The 21037-nt window shown below is 38.8% G+C and overlaps 1 protein-coding gene across 1 annotated transcript; it reads left to right on the top strand.

Moving 5' to 3' along the window:
- The first annotated feature begins 768 nt into the window (after positions 1 to 768).
- On the top strand, positions 769 to 20243 carry LOC148852227 (uncharacterized). The gene is made up of 9 exons (XM_088945756.1): positions 769 to 1627; positions 3011 to 3172; positions 5686 to 6549; positions 10889 to 11126; positions 13191 to 13389; positions 17225 to 17306; positions 18052 to 18915; positions 20004 to 20146; positions 20202 to 20243. Exons 1-9 carry the CDS (start codon positions 769 to 771, stop codon positions 20241 to 20243), a joined length of 3453 nt encoding a protein of 1150 aa, XP_088801882.1.
- Positions 20244 to 21037: the final 794 nt, after the last annotated feature.

Raw genomic sequence — 21037 nt, 5'->3', positions numbered from 1 at the left:
ATAAACATAAAACCAACCTCACTCTACACCGGCGAAGTAGAATTTGGATTACCATTGAGAGTTATCGTCAACTTCACTTTGTAAGATAGGTGAATTTACGTGTTGATTGTTCTATGCGCGGATACATGCAAACAAGACTTAGTTTCGAAGGAGTACAAATGTAAATATGTAGATATATTTTGTATTATTTTTTATATATTTGTATTTATATTCTTTCTAAATTGATCCTAACAAAAAAATGTTTTTTTCATAAAACGTAATAAGGTGATATTATATAATCAGAAAAACTTAATTTTGATGACCTACACGTACGCAAATATCTTTATATGGTATAGATATCCCATATAAAGATCTGCGACTAAAAAATTAAATCGTGGAATCTTCAACAGATCTGCGACTAAAATCAGCTACTTCGGTGTAATGTTCCACTGATATTTGTCAAGGCAACGACAGTCACTGATATTTGTCTGCGTGTGCCTGGATTGAAAGCTTTATTTTTGGCTTCTGTGTAATATTCCACGCCGTAAGCTTAACGTTAGGGACTTGGGAAAAATATCTGTAGTTCATTGACTTGATTGACTTGGGATTAAACGGCTCAGCGTAGTAAGCTTTGATCAATCGTACTTGTATTTATAGTGGCATGGGTCACGATGATTCCATTTCCAGGTACAACAGCGTTCTGTTCCTTCCTTTTACCGAGGACGCATTTATCATCCGATCATGATTTGGCCCATGTTGCTTCATTTCATCCTACTACGGTTGCTGACGATGAACGCAGCAGCAGCAGGGTCGTCGACATTAATGTCTCTGACAAAGCCGGACTGTCCGGAGAAATGTGGAAACCTCAGCATCCCTTACCCGTTTGGCATCGGCGATGATCCAAAGTGTTTCTTGAACAAAGATTTTCATTTGATATGCAACACCACCGGTGAAACTCAATTGTTGTTCCACGACAATTTGCCCGTTTTGAACATATCGCTGCAAGGCCAACTGACGACCTCTGTTCTTGGAGCTGCCAAATGTTACATGGACGCCGACAAAAATTGGCACGGGAATGACGACTCTAAGGTTAACTTTTCAAATGCATATAGGGTCTCCGATACCAGAAACAGATTGACCATCGTCGGTTGCGACACATCTGGTACTTTGTATGACTACAAAGGCAAAGAGTTCTACGTGGGTTGCACCTCAAAATGCTTGAACGATACCAAAGTGATAATGGGCTTACCATGCAGTGGATTTGGATGCTGCCAGACCACGATACCCAAGGGTATCGCTGATTTTCAAATACAGATTCATAGCGTTTACAACTTCACATACACATGGAATGTTAGTAGATGCGGGATTGTTGTTCTGCCCGATCAAGATGACTTAGAGTGGCAAGTGTCACAACTTTGGAATATCAGAAACAACGTGAACGACCTTGTAACTTCTGGCATTCGACGTCCAATAGTACTGGATTGGGCAATTCGAAACAACAATAAGTCTTGCGAGCAAGCACGAGGAATGAACAATTCTGCCTGCGGGAGAAACACATACTGCTCCAATTCCACAAATGGCCCTGGATATCTTTGTCATTGTTTGCAAGGTTACGATGGGAATCCTTACCTCCCCGATGGATGCCAAGGTATGAACTCAATTTCTAATTATTCTCTTGCTTTTCACTTAAGGCTCAGTTTGGAAGGAGTATAAATACAAATATGTTGAGTGCAAAACCTTGTATTTTCTTTCATATTTGCATTTCTACTCCTTCCGCTTAAACAAAAACATGTGTAATCGGGTCTTATAATAGTGCCTTAAACAAAACCTTAATTGCGTTTCAATATTGTCATAAGAGAACTCTTGATGTCGTCAATATCGTTGATCGGGCAAGTAGGATTTGTTTGGATTGCCAATTTTCTCATCATTCAACGGTTTCGGTACCGTTTCAAATTTCTGTTTCTTGATATCCTTTGGATATCGTAAGTGTTAACCAATTAAATTAATCAGCTGGTATTCATAAAACTTCTCAGAGTAGTATTGATTAATTGGTCAAAGTTGGGCCATGTTTGGGAGTGCTTATCATAAGAATAAGTGTTTGAATAAGCACTTATTTACTTTTTTTATTCATTTTGAAGGGATACACAATAGGGAGTAGTAGCCCATCCCCCATTGGCAGTTCACACTTGAATAAGTATTTCTGACTATTTTGCTATTCGTTTTCTTTCAAATTTTCAAAATATACATATAAGAAAGTATTTTTATTAAATTATTTTTATAAAAACACTTTTATGATAAGTACTTTTACATTAAAACACTTTTATGAAATCACTTTTTCAAAAGCACTTTTATAAAAGTATTTTTACATTAAGTAATTTTGTGAGATCACTTTAATAAAAATACTTTTGTAAAAGTACTTTTATAAAAACATTTTTATAAAAATTCTTTTACAAAAGTACTTTTATAAAATTCAACTAAGAATAATTTTATGGTATTTTCATCCATTGTAGTATTTTTATAAAAACACTTTTATGATAAGTGCGTTTACATTAAAACACTTTTATGAAATCACTTTTTCAAAAGCATTTTTTATAAAAGTACTTTTACTTAGGTAATTTTGTGAAACCACTTTAATAAAAACACTTTTATAAAAGTACTTCTATAAAAATGTTTTTATAAAAATATTTTTATAAAAGTACTTTTATAAAGTTCAACTAAGGATCATTTTATAAGTGGTATTCTAAAATTCAACATAGATAATTTTGAAAGAAAATAATTGAATAAATGCTTATTGTGCAAGCACTTAAAAAAAAACTAGAAATTTTGGCTTAAAAAACTAACCCCTCATATTGAAAATAAATACTTATTTTGAGCTTATTTCCCATATACCAATAAGTACTTAATAATGTGGTCCAATCCCAAATAAGTATTTTTTTCAAATAAACACTTATTTTTAAACACTCCCAAACCTCTAAAACAGCAGAATTTAGTTTAAGAATTAGATCTTAATTTAATTTATATGCATGCATAGTATTGGACGGGTCTAATCCAAACAAGACATGTGAGAAAGCAAACAGCAATTACGCATGTGGGAATAACACCAACTGCTACATCTCCAAAGACAGCCCAGGATATATATGCCAATGTACCGAAGGTTTTTATGGGAATCCTTATCTTCCTGATGGATGCCAAGGTATGTCTTCACAAATTTTAATTTTTCCAGTTTTCTTCAAATTTTACAATTATTTAAGTAGGAAATAAAGGCAGGCATCTTATATTACTGCATAGACGACACCACCTATTGCTACTTTCCATAAATATGTGATCAATCCGCACTATTGATTAGAGGGTGCCCATCGAATCTCCACCTGCTTTGCTTTCATCCCTCCAGTTTATTTGGAAAATCCTTTTTCTGTGGTTTTGGGGCATGTGATACAGTGATAGGGCGTTTTATTCTAATTTTTATCTCAGTGCCAATTTTGTACGTTTAGTTGATATTTGTGCTCAGTTTGGAAGGTACACTAAATGACCGGATCTAATAGGTATAGTAAATGAGCAGTTGATAAATATTTTGACAACTTTCAAAAGTGAGTATTAGTCTTTTTCAAGGGTGGGGTGAGGGTATTATAAGGGACAGGTGTCAAAAAAAGTTTCAAGTGCTCATTCAATGTGCTTACAACTTCTTTTCTATCTTATCCGACCCAGGTTAATATCCTTGTAGGTAACATTTGTTAGGGTAAATGCATTGAATCAATTACTGACCCATTGACCAGGGTGGTTGAACCATCGACCTGTCAACCCATTCAATGATTTTGGGCATTTTTTATTTTTAATTTTTGTTGTCAAAATGGGCCATCCGTTCAAATCGAATAGTTGGACCGTCAACCTAGAAACCAGTGGCCAGAAGGGTTCCATTTTCGGCTCATTTTTTTAAATGTCAATAATTAGATGGAATAACTTTGTAATGGTGGACATTGCTAGGGATTCCAAAACCTTGAAAGATAAATCCAAAGTGACCTTAAACACAAAAAAATATTTGTAGTAAATCCACCAAACTAGAAACCAATCAAAAAAATCAAAAAATCGAGTCCAAAGTTCCACTTTGGCTAAACATATATACAATTAAAGAAAGAGACAAAGTAGATCGTCTTGTAAGAAAAAAAAAATTGCACATGAAACCTAAAGAAAAAACAAAAGAGAAAAAATAAAATAGTGATAAACCCTAAACTGTTTTGGAGGATCTTGAAGAAGATGACCAAATATATAAAAAAAAGTAGAAAATGAAAAAGAGGAACATGTCGCACATGCTTGAATAAAGCCCATAGTAGAAGAAAACTTTGAATAGTGAAAATTCAAATGCATAAAAACCATGGTTTTCGAATTGTTGTTGACCTGGATGGACGAACATTTCAGTTCGAGAACTCTCTAGGCAACCGGTTCAGTTTTACCCTAATCCTGGTCCCTGTCCAAAAACCATTGAATCGGTCAACGACCCATTGATCGGCGTAGTCAAACTATTGACCCATTGACCCGTTCAATGGTTTTTTGTCTTTTCTTTTCTTTTTTTTTTTAATTAGGAACCTCCAGGCAAACAGTTCCATTTTATCCCAATCCCGGTCCTTGGCCAAAAACCATTGAATCGGTCAACGACCCATTGATCCAGGCAATAAAATTGTTGGCTCATTGACCCGTTCAATGGTTTTTGGTCTTTTTTTTTTATTTTTGTTGTCAAAATGGGCTATCCATTCGAACCAAGCGGTTGAACTATTGACCCAAAAACCGATGGCTAGAATGATTCCGTTTTCAAGCTATATGAGTCACATGCTCGAATGATATAACACATATGATACTACTTAATGGACCTTACACACTCAATTTTTTTCTTGTAATTTTTGTTGTTAAAATGGGTCGTTCGTTCGAACCTGGTTGAGCTACCATTTTTTTTATTTTTTAATTGGGGATCATCCAAGCAATTGGTTCGGTTCTACCCCAATCCCAGTCCCTAGTAAAAAACTATTGAATCGGTCAATAGCTCCTTGTCTCGAGTTGTTGAACCGTTAACCCATTGATTCATTCAATGGTTTTTGGCCATTTTTTATCCTTTTTTAATTTTTGTTGTCAGGATAGCTCATATGTTAGAATCGAACAATTGAATCACCAACCTGAAAACCAGTGGTAAGAATGGTTCCGTTTTTGGGTCATATGAGTCGTATGCTCAAATGACATAACACGTATAATACTGCTCATATGAGTTGTTGTTTTTATTTCTTTTCTTTTGGGTCTTATCGGATGGAGGCTCCCTTTCAAGAAGTTCAGGTTGCTTTTTCGGGTGGAGGGAGATCCTCTCCCCCACCCTTTAACCCTCATGTATATCCTTCTTTTTTTTTATTTTCAATATTTTTTTTGTCACAAAAAAAAGGACATGATATCGAGAAAAACTTCTGATCAATCAATTTGTATTAAAAACGTTGTAACCAATCATGTCTTATTTGATCAAAACTCTACTTAGACCATGTCCTTGCTGCATCATTGATTTTCCCTTTTTAATAACATAAAAAAACAATCACCTATCGCATTTGCTCAATGACTTTTCTCGGAATGAATTTGTTGTAATTAATGTATTTATTGTTTATTTCCTCTATGTTTAATATGCTAAACATGAAGTATGAAAGGCAGAAATTAAATTCGAAAATGTATTTATTGCAGCATTATTGATATCGTCGGATACAAGGCCTGGGTGCCAAAGCAATTGTGGGAATGTTAGCATCCCATACCCGTTTGGCCTAGTGGGAGATGATCCAACCTGTTTCAAAAATGATGACTTCAAGTTATTCTGCAACACTGCTATCCTTCCTCCAAAATTGACGTTTTATGGCGATTATAAGGGAGATGACCATACCATTCTCCATATATCACTTGATGCTCATCAACTAACGACTTCCATTCTGGGAAGTGTCCAATGTTACATGGGTGAAGATGAAGAGCTGGTGGTTCATGCCATTAGGTATTCTTTTGCAAACACATACAGGCTCTCCAATACCAGAAACAGATTCATGACAGTCGGTTGCGACACGTATGGCGAGTTGTATGATTACCATCGCTCTGTGTTCTATGTCAACTGTCTATCGTCATGCTTGAACGATACAAAAGTGACAGCAGGTTCATCTTGCGGTGGTTTTGGTTGCTGCCAGACAACCATACCAAACGATCTTAATGATTTTGAAGCAAGCATAGGGAGCCGTAACGACTTCGAATACACATGGAACATTAGTAGATGTGGGTTGGCTGTTCTTATGTCCGACGCCCAGGATTCATTATTTGACTCACAAGTTTCACATCTCTGGGACATAAGAAACGATGTGGAACACCTTGTAAATGTCGGGATCAACACTTCCATAATTCTGGACTGGGCAATTAGAATGCAGACATGCGATGAAGCACAAAGAGATGTGGTTGGTTATGCCTGCGGGAGCAACACCTATTGCACTAACTCCACAAATGGCGTTGGATATCTTTGCAATTGCCTGCCAGGTTATCAAGGGAATCCCTATCTCCACGATGGATGCCGAGGTATGGTATTAAGTTCAAAGAATTTATCTTCTTTTACTTTAAAATTTAAATTCAAATATTCAATATGAAAATTGAATGATAATAAATGCATTATTGTTATTGACGTACGGAAGTCGCTAATCAAAACCATTGATCTGGTAAGGGAATTCTTTGGATCGCCCATGTGCTCATGTCTTACAGTTTACTCTTGTAAGGATGTCAAATGATCGAGTTCTGTATGTATGGGTTTTGCAACCCAAACCCGATCTGAAGGCAATCCAACCCGACTTGACTACTTGGAATAGGTTTAACAAACCCGACCTGACCCATCCAAATAACAGTACCAGTGTTTTTAGCTAAGGTTATATCTGTTTTCTTGTTCATGCTCAGTTTGGGAAGAGTAGAAATGTATACATGTATTGCATGTTATAGTTTTAAATGATAACAATAAATAAAACAATAGTAGTAATAATAATTTTAATGTTCTTATCAAAATCCGTATAATAAAGACAAATAATTAAAGCATAGTGTGTATTAGTAAAAACATTGGAAATTATAATAAAATACTAAAAATGCAAAAACAATACATGAAAATTGAAAGCTGAAAAGCACCCTTTTCCTCTAACTTGCCATTCAAGAGTGATTTGGTTATGAAAATTGTTATTTATGTGGACACCTCTAAGAAAAGTTAACGGGTGCACTAAGGGAAAATAAGCTTTGGAAAATAAAAAATTGACATGGTGAATTTCAGACATTTTGAAAAATTGTGGTGAATTTAATAGAAATACTAAAAACTCATGATGATTTTTAGACAAATTCCCTTAAAGTATTTAATAAATTTTATAATACTTCTTATAATTCTTATTTTTATTATTTAATTCATGGCATCAAAGCATCACAAGCTGAAATTAAAATCTATATATACTACGGAGATTGAAGAAAACGCATTAGTATTTATTTGTAAATGTTACATCTCAGTTGCAGATAATTGAGTCCTGCATGCTTGTAGGGGGATTATTTATTTTAAAAATAGTTGCGCTTTGGAATAGGTTATATATAGATTTGTTATGGGTAGAAAATGGGCATATTTGGAAATTCAATGGACTATATGAATGAAGTATTTCATTGTGAGCTAGCGAGCCCATAAAGTTCATGGAGATATGGGCCTAGATCTGATGTGGTGGTACAATTGTGAGCCCATAGCGTTTTTGGGTAGCCTTCATAGGTACTATTGTGAAATTGCTTGAGGATCTCTAATTGTGGGGACTGGGGAGTGGTGGTTCAGGTAGATCCTACCCTTAAAAGAAATGTAAACATTCATTGAAGTGCCAAGGGTCCACTACTATCCGAGTTTGACATAGATGTACTAATTGCCGTATACTGTTGGAGCTAGCAAATTCCTCTCTAATGGGTTGAACTTAGTTGAGAACGGGCCCTAAAACAACAAACCCAATGTTTTCAACCCATCATTGACCCAGCTAGTCAAATCATTCGAATTGTCACCCAGTCAGGATTTTAGGTTCGGTTTAATCAAAGACCCATTAAACAGTCAAAAATTGTTGCTTTGGTCAAGAACTGTTTGATCTGGCCAATTTGACCGCTGATCCATTCGACCTGATCACTTGGTTACGGGTTGCACATTTAATGTATGCAAAATTTCGGAGGCCATAACTTTGCACTCCAATGTCTGATTGTGGTGATTGTTTTTCTTTTTCTTTTTTTTTTTTTTATTTTAGGTAACTTTTTAAGATCTATGCATTCCAAGGAGCCATACACACCTTGCCCCACAATTTTTGCAAAAGAAAAAACACTTTTTTTGGCCTCAAATTTCAATTTTTAACATTTTTTATAAATAAAAAATTAAAAACTAAATTAGAAAAACATAAATTAAATATAAAAATATATATAACATATCTAAAATATTTTTACATTATTTATTGATAAGATATATACATTTATAAACATATATGTACACACACACATATATATGACGTAACATGGCTTGAACCATTCGACCCGACTAGTTGAACCAGTGAACCATGACTTGGAGGCAAAATGGTTTGGCCTCTAGGTCAGTTTTTAAAACATTAAACAAACCAGCCCACTAAAGAACAAGAGGCAATTGGCAGAAGAGAACGTGCCTGTATAAGTTTAACATGGCTTGTAACACCTCGTGAATGTGATTGCGCTAGTCTTCTACGCATGTTGTTGCTGGACTCGCATCTTTATAGCTTGGAGTAGTGCCATGAATTGAAGCATCCTTTTTTGGAAAAAACAATGTAACTAGGACTTCCATTCAGCACTATAATAGGTTGTTGGTGGCTCTTCTTTTTCCTAGTTTTCTTTTGCTTCTCCTTGTAGATGTGGTGGTAAGGCTAAGTGTGGTTGTCTATGTGTTTCTATTGATACAGAGTCATGTCTTCATTAAGATCTACACCCCCTTTTATAAAGGGAGATCCCAGGGACTTGAAAGTAAGGAGCCAAAATGGATTTTACTCCTATTTGGAAAGGGGATCTTCGATTCGGTGTTGGCTAACATAGGGACATTGTTAAGGGTTTGCCACGTGTCTTATGAGATCTTCCTAAGGCAAAGTTTCCTTTCATCCGAGAATTCTCATACTACACGTGTGTTACTTCCCTTTATGGGTCTCCTGTAATGGCATAGTGTGGCTGGCATCAGAACTAATATGACATGTCCCTATTTGATCCTATTGGATGTCCTAGTACAGTTGAATTCAGTTGATGGTATTTTTGTCCATTGTAGGATTGTGATGGTTTCGAGCTAATCGTAGGTCTGTGACGAGTTATGGACCCATTGCGGTTCCACGTTGGCTTGTTTATCACCTTAGATGTTTTTGTGATTCCAATTTGGTATCTTCATCATAGTTGTAGTGAGGATAGATTACATGTACTTACATTTAGGCCCTTGCTTATTAGTAAGAGTGTTCTTATCAATAAGCATTTCTGTGATTGCTGCATTTTAATATTGGCTAGAGTATTGTGATCGACACATGGGCAAAGGCTGTTTTTTGGTTCGTTTTTAGTTGATCGCTGATTTTTTCTTAGGTTTTGTTGTCGTGTGTGTGCTCCCAACAACTTTGGCTATTGAAGGGGGGTTTTTGCAAAGTTTTGACTACGTCTTGAGAAAAGGGTGTTACTATTGGGGTGTATGATTTTGGAGTTTGTTGCTGTTAAGGTTGCTTGACTTTTCATACTATTAGCCCCCTTCTTTCTTGATGGGAAACATTTTGTCGAGAGGTTGTTTTGGTCATGTTTGGTTTTTCAGCCCCCCCATGTCTTGATAAAATGCTTTTTGTCAGGAAACACTTCGAGTGCATTCATATATTGGCATTGTAGTTTACCCTATTTGTATCTTGGTGAAGTGTGCAGCTTTTCTAATGTCTTGTGTGTATAATATTATTTTTGGATAAATCTATTTAAAGGATGGCTTCCGTCCTCTTCTTCTTCTTATGCAATATTTTTTGGGAAGGATCTCTTCTATCAATCATGTAAGTGGTATCATGCTATTGTGGTTGTGTATATAGTGGGTCACAGTTAGTCACATGGTTATGTATGTTGGATGTATAACCATTGTCTCATATTCATTGCTAGTCGGTCACATGTTTTTGCGGGTGTGTCGGGCTTCATGTTTCTTCATTCGGATTGGCTATTATGTGTTGTGGTAGCAATTTTAAATTTGATGTTTGAGTGTTGCCTTTTTCTAGGAATAATAATTTAAATGTGTAATGGCCGGTATGTCAACTGTATGCTAGCGAGTAGCTAGTAATCATTTGTTTTGGCTCCTTACGCCGCTGTTTGAGTTGTCAATGTGAATGGGACTACTATAAAGGGTACTATTCGCTTCAAACTTTGTCTTCGCATTCGCTTTGCTACTGAAGTAGTTCTGTTTAGTTTTGATCTTCTTGTTTATTTTTCTTTCTTGCATGATTTGTCCATCTCTTGTATCAATGGCTCCTCACAAGCAATAGAAGGTTGTGTAATCTGATTGCCCCTTCATTGATTTTGTAAGGGATGTGGACACTATGGAACTACTCCCCGAATACGAGTCAGTGAAGATTGTTGGTAGCTGGTCATGGGAAGGTTTTCTAACCTCCCATGCTTGAGTCTAGGGGGAAGGATGGCATGTTTGACATGGTGGAGATGAATGAGGTTGCATGTTTTTATGGTCATTTGAAGCACACTATTTACTTCAGTTGTTCTAGACTAAGCACTGATGCTTCTAGGTCCTTAATAAATTTCACAGCATGGACTCTTTTCCTCCTAGAAAACCCCATGTACTATTGGTTGCTCCAGAGTGCCAGGTTATTAAGATTTGTGGACTATTTCTTGGACCTTCCAGATAGAGAAGGGGTGGATTATATGTTTCCACTCTTGTCCCATTGGTGTTGCCGGACACATACGTTCGTAGGTGCATTCAGTGAGTTCAGTGTCACTGTTGATGACATGGCTGTTCTGCTTGCATTACCGTTGGGTGGTGCTGTTTCAGCCGACCATCCTCAATACGCCAAGTTCATTCCCAATATCCTGACCGATCTATATACAGAGTTGGGGAAGAGCTCAACATTTACAAGGCACAGGTAGATGAATCGACTGCCTGGGGGAAATGGCCCCTCAAAACCTAGATTGGTTTCTGGTTTGAAAGCACGGGACCAATAGATGTTATGGCCAGAAAGACAGATAGTCAATGTCATTTCGCAACATTTATTCTCTATGTTGTGTCATGGTTTTTTTTCTTGGGAACCCTAACTGTGGCCTTAATACCATCCTGGTTCTTCTTGCGGTTGTTCTAGTTTGTGGTCATCAGCTTTCATTGGCTTCGATGTTTCTTGAATATTTATATGTCCAGATGGATGATATTATTCATTAAACCATGGACTCTATCTATAAGTGTTGCTTATCATATGTGTTTTCCCCTTTTATGTTAATGTTCATTTGCAAGCACTTGTAGCTAAGCATCACTCCTTAGTGATTGTCACAGTTATCTGTTATTACCGCTATGTTAGAGGGTGATGGTTATGAGGATGTGTCACTAGACATTTGTCGTGGGATGAGGTGTCTCAATGCTAAGAGAGAGAAGTGGTTTGGCATTGGTGAGATAGAGTAGAAGTTTGCTTCTCTAGAGAATTTTGTTTCTCGTCCATATGCTCAGCATGTTTGCCAAGCCTTTCTACATTGGAGTGAGTGTTCTTGAGGGTAGCGATCAATAGTGTGTAGTGGATGTCGATAACCCTATCATTTGGGCTGCTCGATTGTATCTTAGATTCCAGAGTGGCTAGAGAATCAACATATCTATTCTTGGCCCGATTCTGGTCTTCGTAGGTTATCTCCAAGTCTTTGGTCAATTTTTGGATCAATGTTCTATATGACAAGATTGTCAATTCTTTTACTGTGGTGTGACTCCCCATTTGTCCAATTACTATCGTGGAATCTCCTATGAATTTTACTTTCTTTCCTTTGGAACCCCTTGCTATTGTTATACCCATCACTGGTGCTTCATATTCTGTGATATTGTGGGAGTAGGGGAATTGCAATTTGAGGGAGTAGGCTGAAGTCTATCTGGTAGGCGAAGACAATATACCTCTGGTTCCTGTAGAGGAATTGGAACTACTGCCATTGAATGTTATAACCCATCCTACCTTCTCTACTGCCGCGATGAGGGGGAGGTCTTTAGGTATCTCTTCAGAGATGGGGAAATCATCACTAGTAGGAAAAGCAACTAGGAGGTTTGCGACTGCTTGACACTTTATCACTCTAGTTTGGATGTATTCGATACTATACTCAATCAGCTTCATCATTCATTCGACCAATCTTCTAGAGAGTAGGGATCTATCAATGAAGTACCTGATTGGATCACACTTTTATGTAGTAAAGACTAATGCTAGACACTATTATTCCATGTGTAAGTAGATGTTCTCTATTGGTTTCAAAGTTCTACTCGCATAATAGATGGGCCACTCGACTTTTTCATCATTCTCTTAGGCTACCAAACAGCCCATGGCTTCTAAGTTAGATGTTATGTATATCCTGAATTCTCGACCACCATTTGGATGGGAAATGGTTAGGGCTTTGTGTAGTGATCACGACTACCAAATCATGATTCAGCCACTAGTGATAGCTACACCATCTTCTTCCATGCTTTCCCTTCTCAGGGTTGACTCCTGCTAGTGGTGGTTGCAGGTTGATTACAAGATCTTCCATGAGCTTACTCATGATCGTCACTTCATTATTGGTGTAGGGGAATGGAGAGGGTGTTGGCAATGGTCTGTGCTATTCTCTCAATGCAATTTTAGAGTTGGTCGAATGTTTCAATCTCGATGTTTTCGATCTCAATCCTACATTTTGGGTCTATGATCAATGTCATATGTCTTGTTCTTAGCATACTGTAGCCCTAATGAAGCTAGCCGTGATTCCAGGGTGGTGACAATCTATGTTGTTCTCTCAACACATTTCTAGAGCTGATTGAATGCGTCAATCATGATATTTTCGATCCCAATCCTACATGTTGGGTGCATCCCCTGGATGCATTGCTCCACAAAGCCCTTTTGTGTTGCATGCTCTTCGAAGACCAAGTGTGTCAGTTTTTGAAATCGTATGACATATGCCAATAGGTCTTCCCCAACACGTTGTTTTGTGTTGTGTAGGTCCACCATCGTCAACCTCTACTTGAGGGTGAACCACTTAGATAAGAACTTCTTGGCTAACTCAACCCATGAGTCGTTGCTCCCTGCCGTCAGGTTGACAAACCACGAGTATGTTGGCCTAGTCAAGGATTTAGAGAATTCTCGAACCTTTAGGTCTTCATCGAAAGAGAACACTCCTAGTGCATCTTCAAACTTGTTGGTGTGTTCTTGTGGGCTCCCCTTCTGCCCATCGTATTGTGGCCACTATTGCAAAGGAACATAACCAGAGGGAAATGTTCCGGCTCTCTTCCACCAAGCCTTGGATGTACTCCCTTATCTCCATTCGACTGATGGGTGCCTCCACCGTCACACTACCTGGTTGGACTACACAAGGTTGTTCAACAGCAAAGAAGCAGGTCCTCTACGCCGCGTATGGTGCGGCTACAAGATTGGTTTCGGATGGGTGTTCTGTTGCTCCAGGTTTTAGACTCCCAAGATAGCCTGCGGGGACGGGTGTAGAAGGGCTAATAGGAGTGAATGGGAAGTGTTCAATCACTATCATTTTTTGTTGGATGCCTCTCATTTTGGCTTGCATCTGTTCTAGACGGTCAAAACTCGTACACCTTGTTGGCCAAACAACTTTGCCTTCTCTTTAGTGCCTAACTTGGTTGACACAAACAATAGCCTCCTTTCCATTCCTTCGGTGGCCATGTTAACTTCTTCCAAGGGTTCCTCTACTATGCCATTCAAATCTTGCATGTGCTTAGGAGGTGTGTGTATTTCATCCAGTATTCCCTTGTTTTCTAAGAATGGTCCTGTTATTAATACTATCTCAGTATTTCTCCTATCATTATCATATGTTTTAAGGATATTAGTTTGTGTACTCTCGATGCTGTTTTGTTTTGTTGTGTATGTTTAGGTTCTTCTTGCGATGAAAGCATCATGATATCTTTGTATAGTGGTTTCACAGTTGGTCTTTTAACACAATAGTTTTGAATGAAACAATGTTTAGAGTGCATATGTGTACTTATTTTCCTCTTTTATTTTAAAAAGCAAACCAATTACTCTGATTAAAAGACAAGACAGGGTAATACGAATCATACCTCTGAGATAACTTTCCTTGTAACTAAGATGTCGACTTCTTCATATTCTTCCACAATGGTGTAGTAACTCTTTCTACTTTCGTTTGTCACCCATACACACCTAGATCACTTTTTTCTCTCTAAGGTTGTTAGAGGCTCATTCATTGGGTTCGACAATCGCATGATTTCCACTTTGGCCACTTGAGTTTCCCTTTTTTCAGCAAGCTCTGTGTAGTACATGGCATCTTGCAGGTGTGTTTCCAATCTATCAAATGGGACATGGGTGATTGGAATCCTGATGGTGCAGCCCTTATGCTTGACCCAGCAAGTTGTGGTACGCCATTTTCTTATATATCATCTAGAAATCATGGTTGATGAAGAAAGGCCCAATAGCTACTGGCAATTCAATCGACCCTTCCGTGATAGATGCATTCCCATTAAAATCCATGGCCTCCTTAGGTAGCCCTCTGATAGTTTCCTTCAATATATTCATGAGTTTCAAGGTGTGGAAGAAGATCTGGTTTACGGAACTTCCTTGGTTAAGTAAGGAGCATCGCATCTCATACCCCCTATTTTGGCTATGATATACAAGGGCTGGTTGTTGTGGGGGTTTGTGGCCAACACGTCATCTGGGTGAATTCTACATAGGACTTTCTTATGTAGTGTGGTTCAAATAGTCTCCTAAAAGCTTTCACCAATGCCATGATGGCGAGTTGTTGCACTGTGGCACTGGCCCCTTATTTGTTGAGGAACTATTACAAGTTCAGGTTCTGCTCAAACCGTTGTATTAACACATCTACATGATCGCCTCCTAAAGATCCAAACATGTTTATGCTACCTCCTTGCGAGTGCAAGGGGTGGGGGTTTGTCTCTACCTATGTTGGCTTCTTTTTAGCAAAATCATCCAATTTCACTTTTCTATGCGAAGAGCTGCCAGAGGGTGAAGCAATCTACCAGATCATGATTCAGCCACTAGTGATAGCTACACCATCTTCTCCCATGCTTTCCCTTCTCGAGATCGACTCTAGCTACTGGTGGTGGTAGGTTGATTACAAGATCTTCCATGAGCTTGCTCATGATCGTGATCACTTCACTATTGGTGTAGGGAAATGGAGGGGGTGTTGGCAGTGGGCCATTTCATCATATTTGGTTGTCGTCAAGATAGTAATGCCCTTGGCTGATTTCTCTAGTATTTCGGGGTCTATGATCGATGACATATGTCTCATTGTTAGTGTACTATAGCCCTGATGAAGCTAGCCATGATTTCGGGGTGGTGATAGTCTGTACTATTCTCTCAATGCATTTCCAGAGTTGGTTGAATGTTTCAATCTCGATGTTCTCGATCCCAATCCTACATTTTGGGTCTGCGATCAACGACATATGTCTTGTTCTTAGCATACTGTAGCCCTAATGAAGCTAGCCGTGATTTCGTGGTGGTGACAGTCTATGTTGTTCTCTCAACACATTTGTAGAGCTGATTGAATGTTTCAATCTTGATGTTTTTGATCCCAATCCTACATGTTGGGTGCATCCCATGGATGCATTGTTCCACGAAGCCCTTTTCTGTTGTGTGCTCTTCAAAGACCAAGTGTGTCAGTTTTTGAAATCGTATGACATATGCCAATAGGTCTTCCCCAACACGTTGTTCCGTGTTGTGTAGGTCCACTATCGTCAACCTCTACTTGAGGGTGAACCACTTAGATAAGAACTTCTTGGCTAACTCAACCCATGAGTCGTTGCTCCCTGCCGTCAGGTTGACAAACCACGAGTATGTTGGCCTAGTCAAGGATTTAGAGAATTCTCGAACCTTTAGGTCTTCATCGAAAGAGAACACTCCTAGTGCATCTTCAAACTTATTGGTGTGTTCTTGTGGGCTCCCCTTCTGCCCATCGTATTGTGGCCACTATTGCAAAGGAACATAACCAGAGGGATATGTTCCGGCTCTCTTCCACCAAGCCTTGGATGTACTCCCTTATCTCCATTCGACTGATGGGTGCCTCCACCGTCACACTACCTGGTTGGACTACACAAGGTTGTTCAACAGCAAAGAAGCAGGTCCTCTACGCCGCGTATGGTGCGGCTACAAGATTGGTTTCGGATGGATGTTCTGTTGCTCCAGATTTTAGACTCCCAAGATAGCCTGCGGGGACGGGTGTAGAAGGGCTAATAGGAGTGAATGGGGAGTGTTCAATCACTATCATTTTTTGTTGGATGCCTCTCATTTTGGCTTGCATCTGTTCTAGACGGTCAAAACTCGTACACCTTGTTGGCCAAACAACTTTGCCTTCTCTTTAGTGCCTAACTTGGTTGACACAAACAATAGCCTCCTTTCCATTCCTTCGGTGGCCATGTTAACTTCTTCCAAGGGTTCCTCTACTATGCCATTCAAATCTTGCATGTGCTTAGGAGGTGTGTGTATTTCATCCAGTATTCCCTTGTTTTCTTAGAATGGTCCTGTTATTAATACTATCTCAGTATTTCTCCTATCATTATCATATGTTTTAAGGATATTAGTTTGTGTACTCTCGATGCTGTTTTGTTTTGTTGTGTATGTTTAGGTTCTTCTTGCGATGAAAGCATCATGATATCTTTGTATAGTGGTTTCACAGTTGGTCTTTTAACACAATAGTTTTGAATGAAACAATGTTTAGAGTGCATATGTGTACTTATTTTCCTCTTTTATTTTAAAAAGCAAACCAATTACTCTGATTAAAAGACAAGACAGGGCAATACGAATCATACCTCTGAGACAACTTTCCTTGTAACTAAGATGTCGACTTCTTCATATTCTTCCACAATGGTGTAGTAACTCTTTCTACTTTCGTTTGTCACCCATACACACCTAGATCGCTTTTTTCTCTCTAAGGTTGTTAGAGGCTCATTCATTGGGTTCGACAATCGCATGATTTCCACTTTGGCCACTTGAGTTTCCCTTTTTTCAGCAAGCTCTGTGTAGTACATGGCATCTTGCAGGTGTGCTTCCAATCTATCAAATGGGACATGGGTGATTGGAATCCTGATGGTGCAGCCCTTATGCTTGACCCAGCAAGTTGTGGTACGCCATTTTCTTATATATCATCTAGAAATCATGGTTGATGAAGAAAGGCCCAATAGCTACTGGCAATTCAATCGACCCTTCCGTGATAGATGCATTCCCATTAAAATCCATGGCCTCCTTAGGTAGCCCTCTGATAGTTTCCTTCAATATATTCATGAGTTTCAAGGTGTGGAAGAAGATCTGGTTTACGGAACTTCCTTGGTTAAGTAAGGAGCATCGCATCTCATACCCCCTATTTTGGCTATGATATACAAGGGCTGGTTGTTGTGGGGGTTTGTGGCCAACACGTCATCTGGGTGAATTCTACATAGGACTTTCTTATGCAGTGTGGTTCAAATAGTCTCCTAAAAGCTTTCACCAATGCCATGATGGCGAGTTGTTGCACCGTGGCACTGGCCTCTTATTTGTTGAGGAACTATTACAAGTTCAGGTTCTGCTCAAACCGTTGTATTAACACATCTACATGATCGCCTCCTAAAGATCCAACCATGTTTATGCTACCTCCTTGCGAGTGCAAGGGGTGGGGGTTTGTCTCTACCTATGTTGGCTTCTTGTTAGTAAAATCATCCAATTTCACTTTTCTATGCGAAGAGCTGCCAGAGGGTGAAGCAATCTACCAGATCATGATTCAGCCACTAGTAACCGGTAACCGGACCCCTAACCGCTTCGGTTTTAAAAACCAAGGCTTTAACCGTGTTACTTTACCTTGTTTCATAACAACTTGTGATGATGACAATTGCAGCAGTCTTTCCAACATCTCCAGAGACAAAGCTAGGTTGTCAAAGTAAATGCGGAAATGTCAGCATCCCGTACCCGTTTGGCCTCGTTGGAGATGATCCAAGCTGTTATAGAGATGAATTCAAGTTGTTGTGCAATACAGCCACTGACCATCCGCAACTGATGATGTATGGCCCTGACGATGATGAGTATGGTGACAAAATTGTGTTGAACATATCACTGCAAGGTGAATTAACTTTCTCCTATTGGGCTGCTGTCGAATGTGATATGGGGGAGAAAACAGACAACTCCCGAACCAAAATTCCAAAGGCATACAGATTATCCAACTCCCGGAACAAACTTACGGTAATTGGTTGTAACACACATGGCGTCATGGCTGATTATTACTACCAAGAGCCGTCCGCCGAATGCGTTTCATTTTGTGGCTATGACATGGAGGTGACAAATGTACATTGTAATGGCACCGGATGCTGCCAGAAGGAGATAGCTGAGGATCTTGATTCATTTGATATATCAGTTGACATTTACAAGAATGAATCTACAACAGCCTACACTTGGAATATGAGCAAATGCAGCATGGCCTTTCTGGCCGACAAAGACTGGTTTAATTCAAATGGTTCTTATCCATGGAGCTTAAGAAATGAGGTGGAATACCTTGTAAACGTTGGCTTCAGAACTCCAATAGTACTGGACTGGGCAATTCGAAACAACATTTCTTGCGAGGAAGCACAAGGACAAGGAGGGACAGACACTGACTATGCCTGCGGGCACAATACCGATTGCATACACTCCAAAAATGGCCCCGGTTATCTTTGCCAGTGTAAGAAAGGTTTTCAAGGGAATCCTTATCTCCCCAACGGCTGCCAAGGTACGGATTCATTATATTCTTTTTTTATTCGTCAGTATTTATATTTAGATATAGAGACAAGTTACAACTTAGGATCAATTGTCGGGTCGGATTTCAGCTTGGCTTAGGCTTGAACTACCACTGGCCTAGCCCAAAATTACATACACGATTCATAAATTTAAGTCATCAAATGTGATATTATTTCCATTAGTTTCTAATGATCTGAACTAGAATCGAATATTTGCCCTTTGATAAAATTATGTCACACGTCCCGCAAATGTACCAAAATTTGAATAACTAGGCTGGGTTTGATTAGTGATATAATAGGCTAATCTCTGGCATAGGCTTCGTTCAATCTCAGCATAGATGTTCCGACTGGATTCGATTGCAACTGAGAATAAAAAAAGTAAAATTTAATAAAAAATAAAGAAAACTCTCAACAAATTAAACAACAAAACAGAGCCAAAGCCCAAAGCAAGCACTACTCTAACAAAATAAAAAGATGGGCTGAAACCCCAACAGCTCACCGTACCAGAAACAACCCTTATCGAAGACGCTTTGCTGGTATATCCGTGGAGAAACTCCGTGACACAACCTTTGCTATAGGGGTTGATTGATGTAATCTATGCTCCTCCGTTGAACACAACTGCAGAAACAAATTGATGGAATATTCTAAGAAGATGTTTTATCTGATTTCTTGTCAACTCAATTATCGCTTGTCATCGAAATTATCCAAAAGATATTTTCATTTAAATTTATAAATGTAATACAAAAATCAAGAGTTACCATAACTTTGAACACTTTAATAAGAAAGTAGCCTTATCTCAACTACACTGTGTCAGTCACATGAGTGCTGGTAATCCTTAAATCATTTTTTCTACCTCTAGCCATACCCAAGACCTATTTCTTGCTAGCATAAATTTCATTATTACTCCATTCTCTCTAAATATAAGTTTACATTTCATTACCATTGGTTAATCTGTGGTTTGAGAAAGCCATTGCAATAATGACTCATTTCTTCTAACTTCTGATATTTTCAGATTTGTTGTAAAATTTACAACACTTAAATATTTGAGCTAATGCTTTGTTTATTATCGTTCTTTTGCCAGATGTAAACGAATGTAAGGATCCAAAAGGAAATCCTTGCATAGGATCTTGCATTAATACAATTGGATCATACAATTGCCCATGTCCAAAGGGTACGCATGGTGATGGTAGGAAAGATGGGCAAGGTTGCAAGAAAGCTTTAACTGTAATTAAGTTCATCATCCTAGGTAATGCTCTTGTCCTTATGCAATTTTCTGCAGGCATGCAGTAGCAAGTTTCTCGCTTCTGTAGTTACATTTTGAATTTTGAACACACAACACCACCTCAAGTGCAACATTTCACATGAAAGAAAACGAGTTCTTATGTTTTACAAGCTGACTAAGTAGTAGTATGGGATTTAGAAGTTGGGTCCTTTACCTTGAGTATGCACTACCTTCTAATAGCTGTGGACCTGTGTCTTGGTCGGATTGGGATCCCGAGGTTATCAGGATGGGGTAAGCTGCCGAGGTATTCAGGATAAAGTCCTAATCCCCGCGGAGTTGTCTTCCTTACTCCTCTTTATTCGTAGTTACACTTATCTGCACCATGAGTAGATGACGTAGCTGAGGGGATATGATGGGTACCCATAGTAATAGCATAGTCTAGCCTAGGCCGCAAAATGAGTGCATGCTGTGGTGTTGGCTGAGCTATGCTGATGTGGCTAGAATGATTGGGTGATGACTAGGCAGCCACATGTCTCTCTAGACCAGCTTAGCCATGATCCAAACACCACTCCCCCAATTCTAAAGTCGAGGCATAAGGTGTTTTGCCGAGGTGTAGCATGGCAAGACGCCTTGTTCCTCGGTTGAGGAACTCCAAGTCGAAGTCTAGTTGAAGTCTGGTAGCATTTGGTCCACTTGATCTTCCTCGATGTTTGCCATGATGTGAGGTCTGCCCAATGTAGGCTGTGGCTAGGGAGTCCTTCAATCGTCGGCTGCAAAATTTCAAGAATTCTAACTTTGGAATCCAAACACCAACCTCAGATTGAGTAGCATCAGAGTGGCACCATCTGTGGGAAATGCACAAAAAGCCTTTCCTGAAAATCATTCATTTCTCG

The sequence above is a fragment of the Nelumbo lutea genome, chromosome 5, assembly GCF_056320005.1.
Source record: "Nelumbo lutea isolate HS-2025 chromosome 5, American lotus-T2T, whole genome shotgun sequence".
Lineage (NCBI taxonomy): Eukaryota > Viridiplantae > Streptophyta > Magnoliopsida > Proteales > Nelumbonaceae > Nelumbo > Nelumbo lutea.
The sequence above is the reverse complement of the archived record's forward strand: the minus strand, read 5'-3'. Positions and strand labels throughout refer to the sequence as shown.

Bases quoted from the DNA above. Each gene is read 5' to 3' on its own strand.
- LOC148852227 (XM_088945756.1), top strand. From the start codon at position 769: ATGAACGCAGCAGCAGCAGGGTCGTCGACATTAATGTCTCTGACAAAG. The intron at 1,628-3,010 runs GTATGAACTCAA...ATGCATGCATAG, and splicing joins CCTCCCCGATGGATGCCAAG to TATTGGACGGGTCTAATCCA. The intron at 6,550-10,888 runs GTATGGTATTAA...TGGACCTTCCAG, and splicing joins TCTCCACGATGGATGCCGAG to ATAGAGAAGGGGTGGATTAT.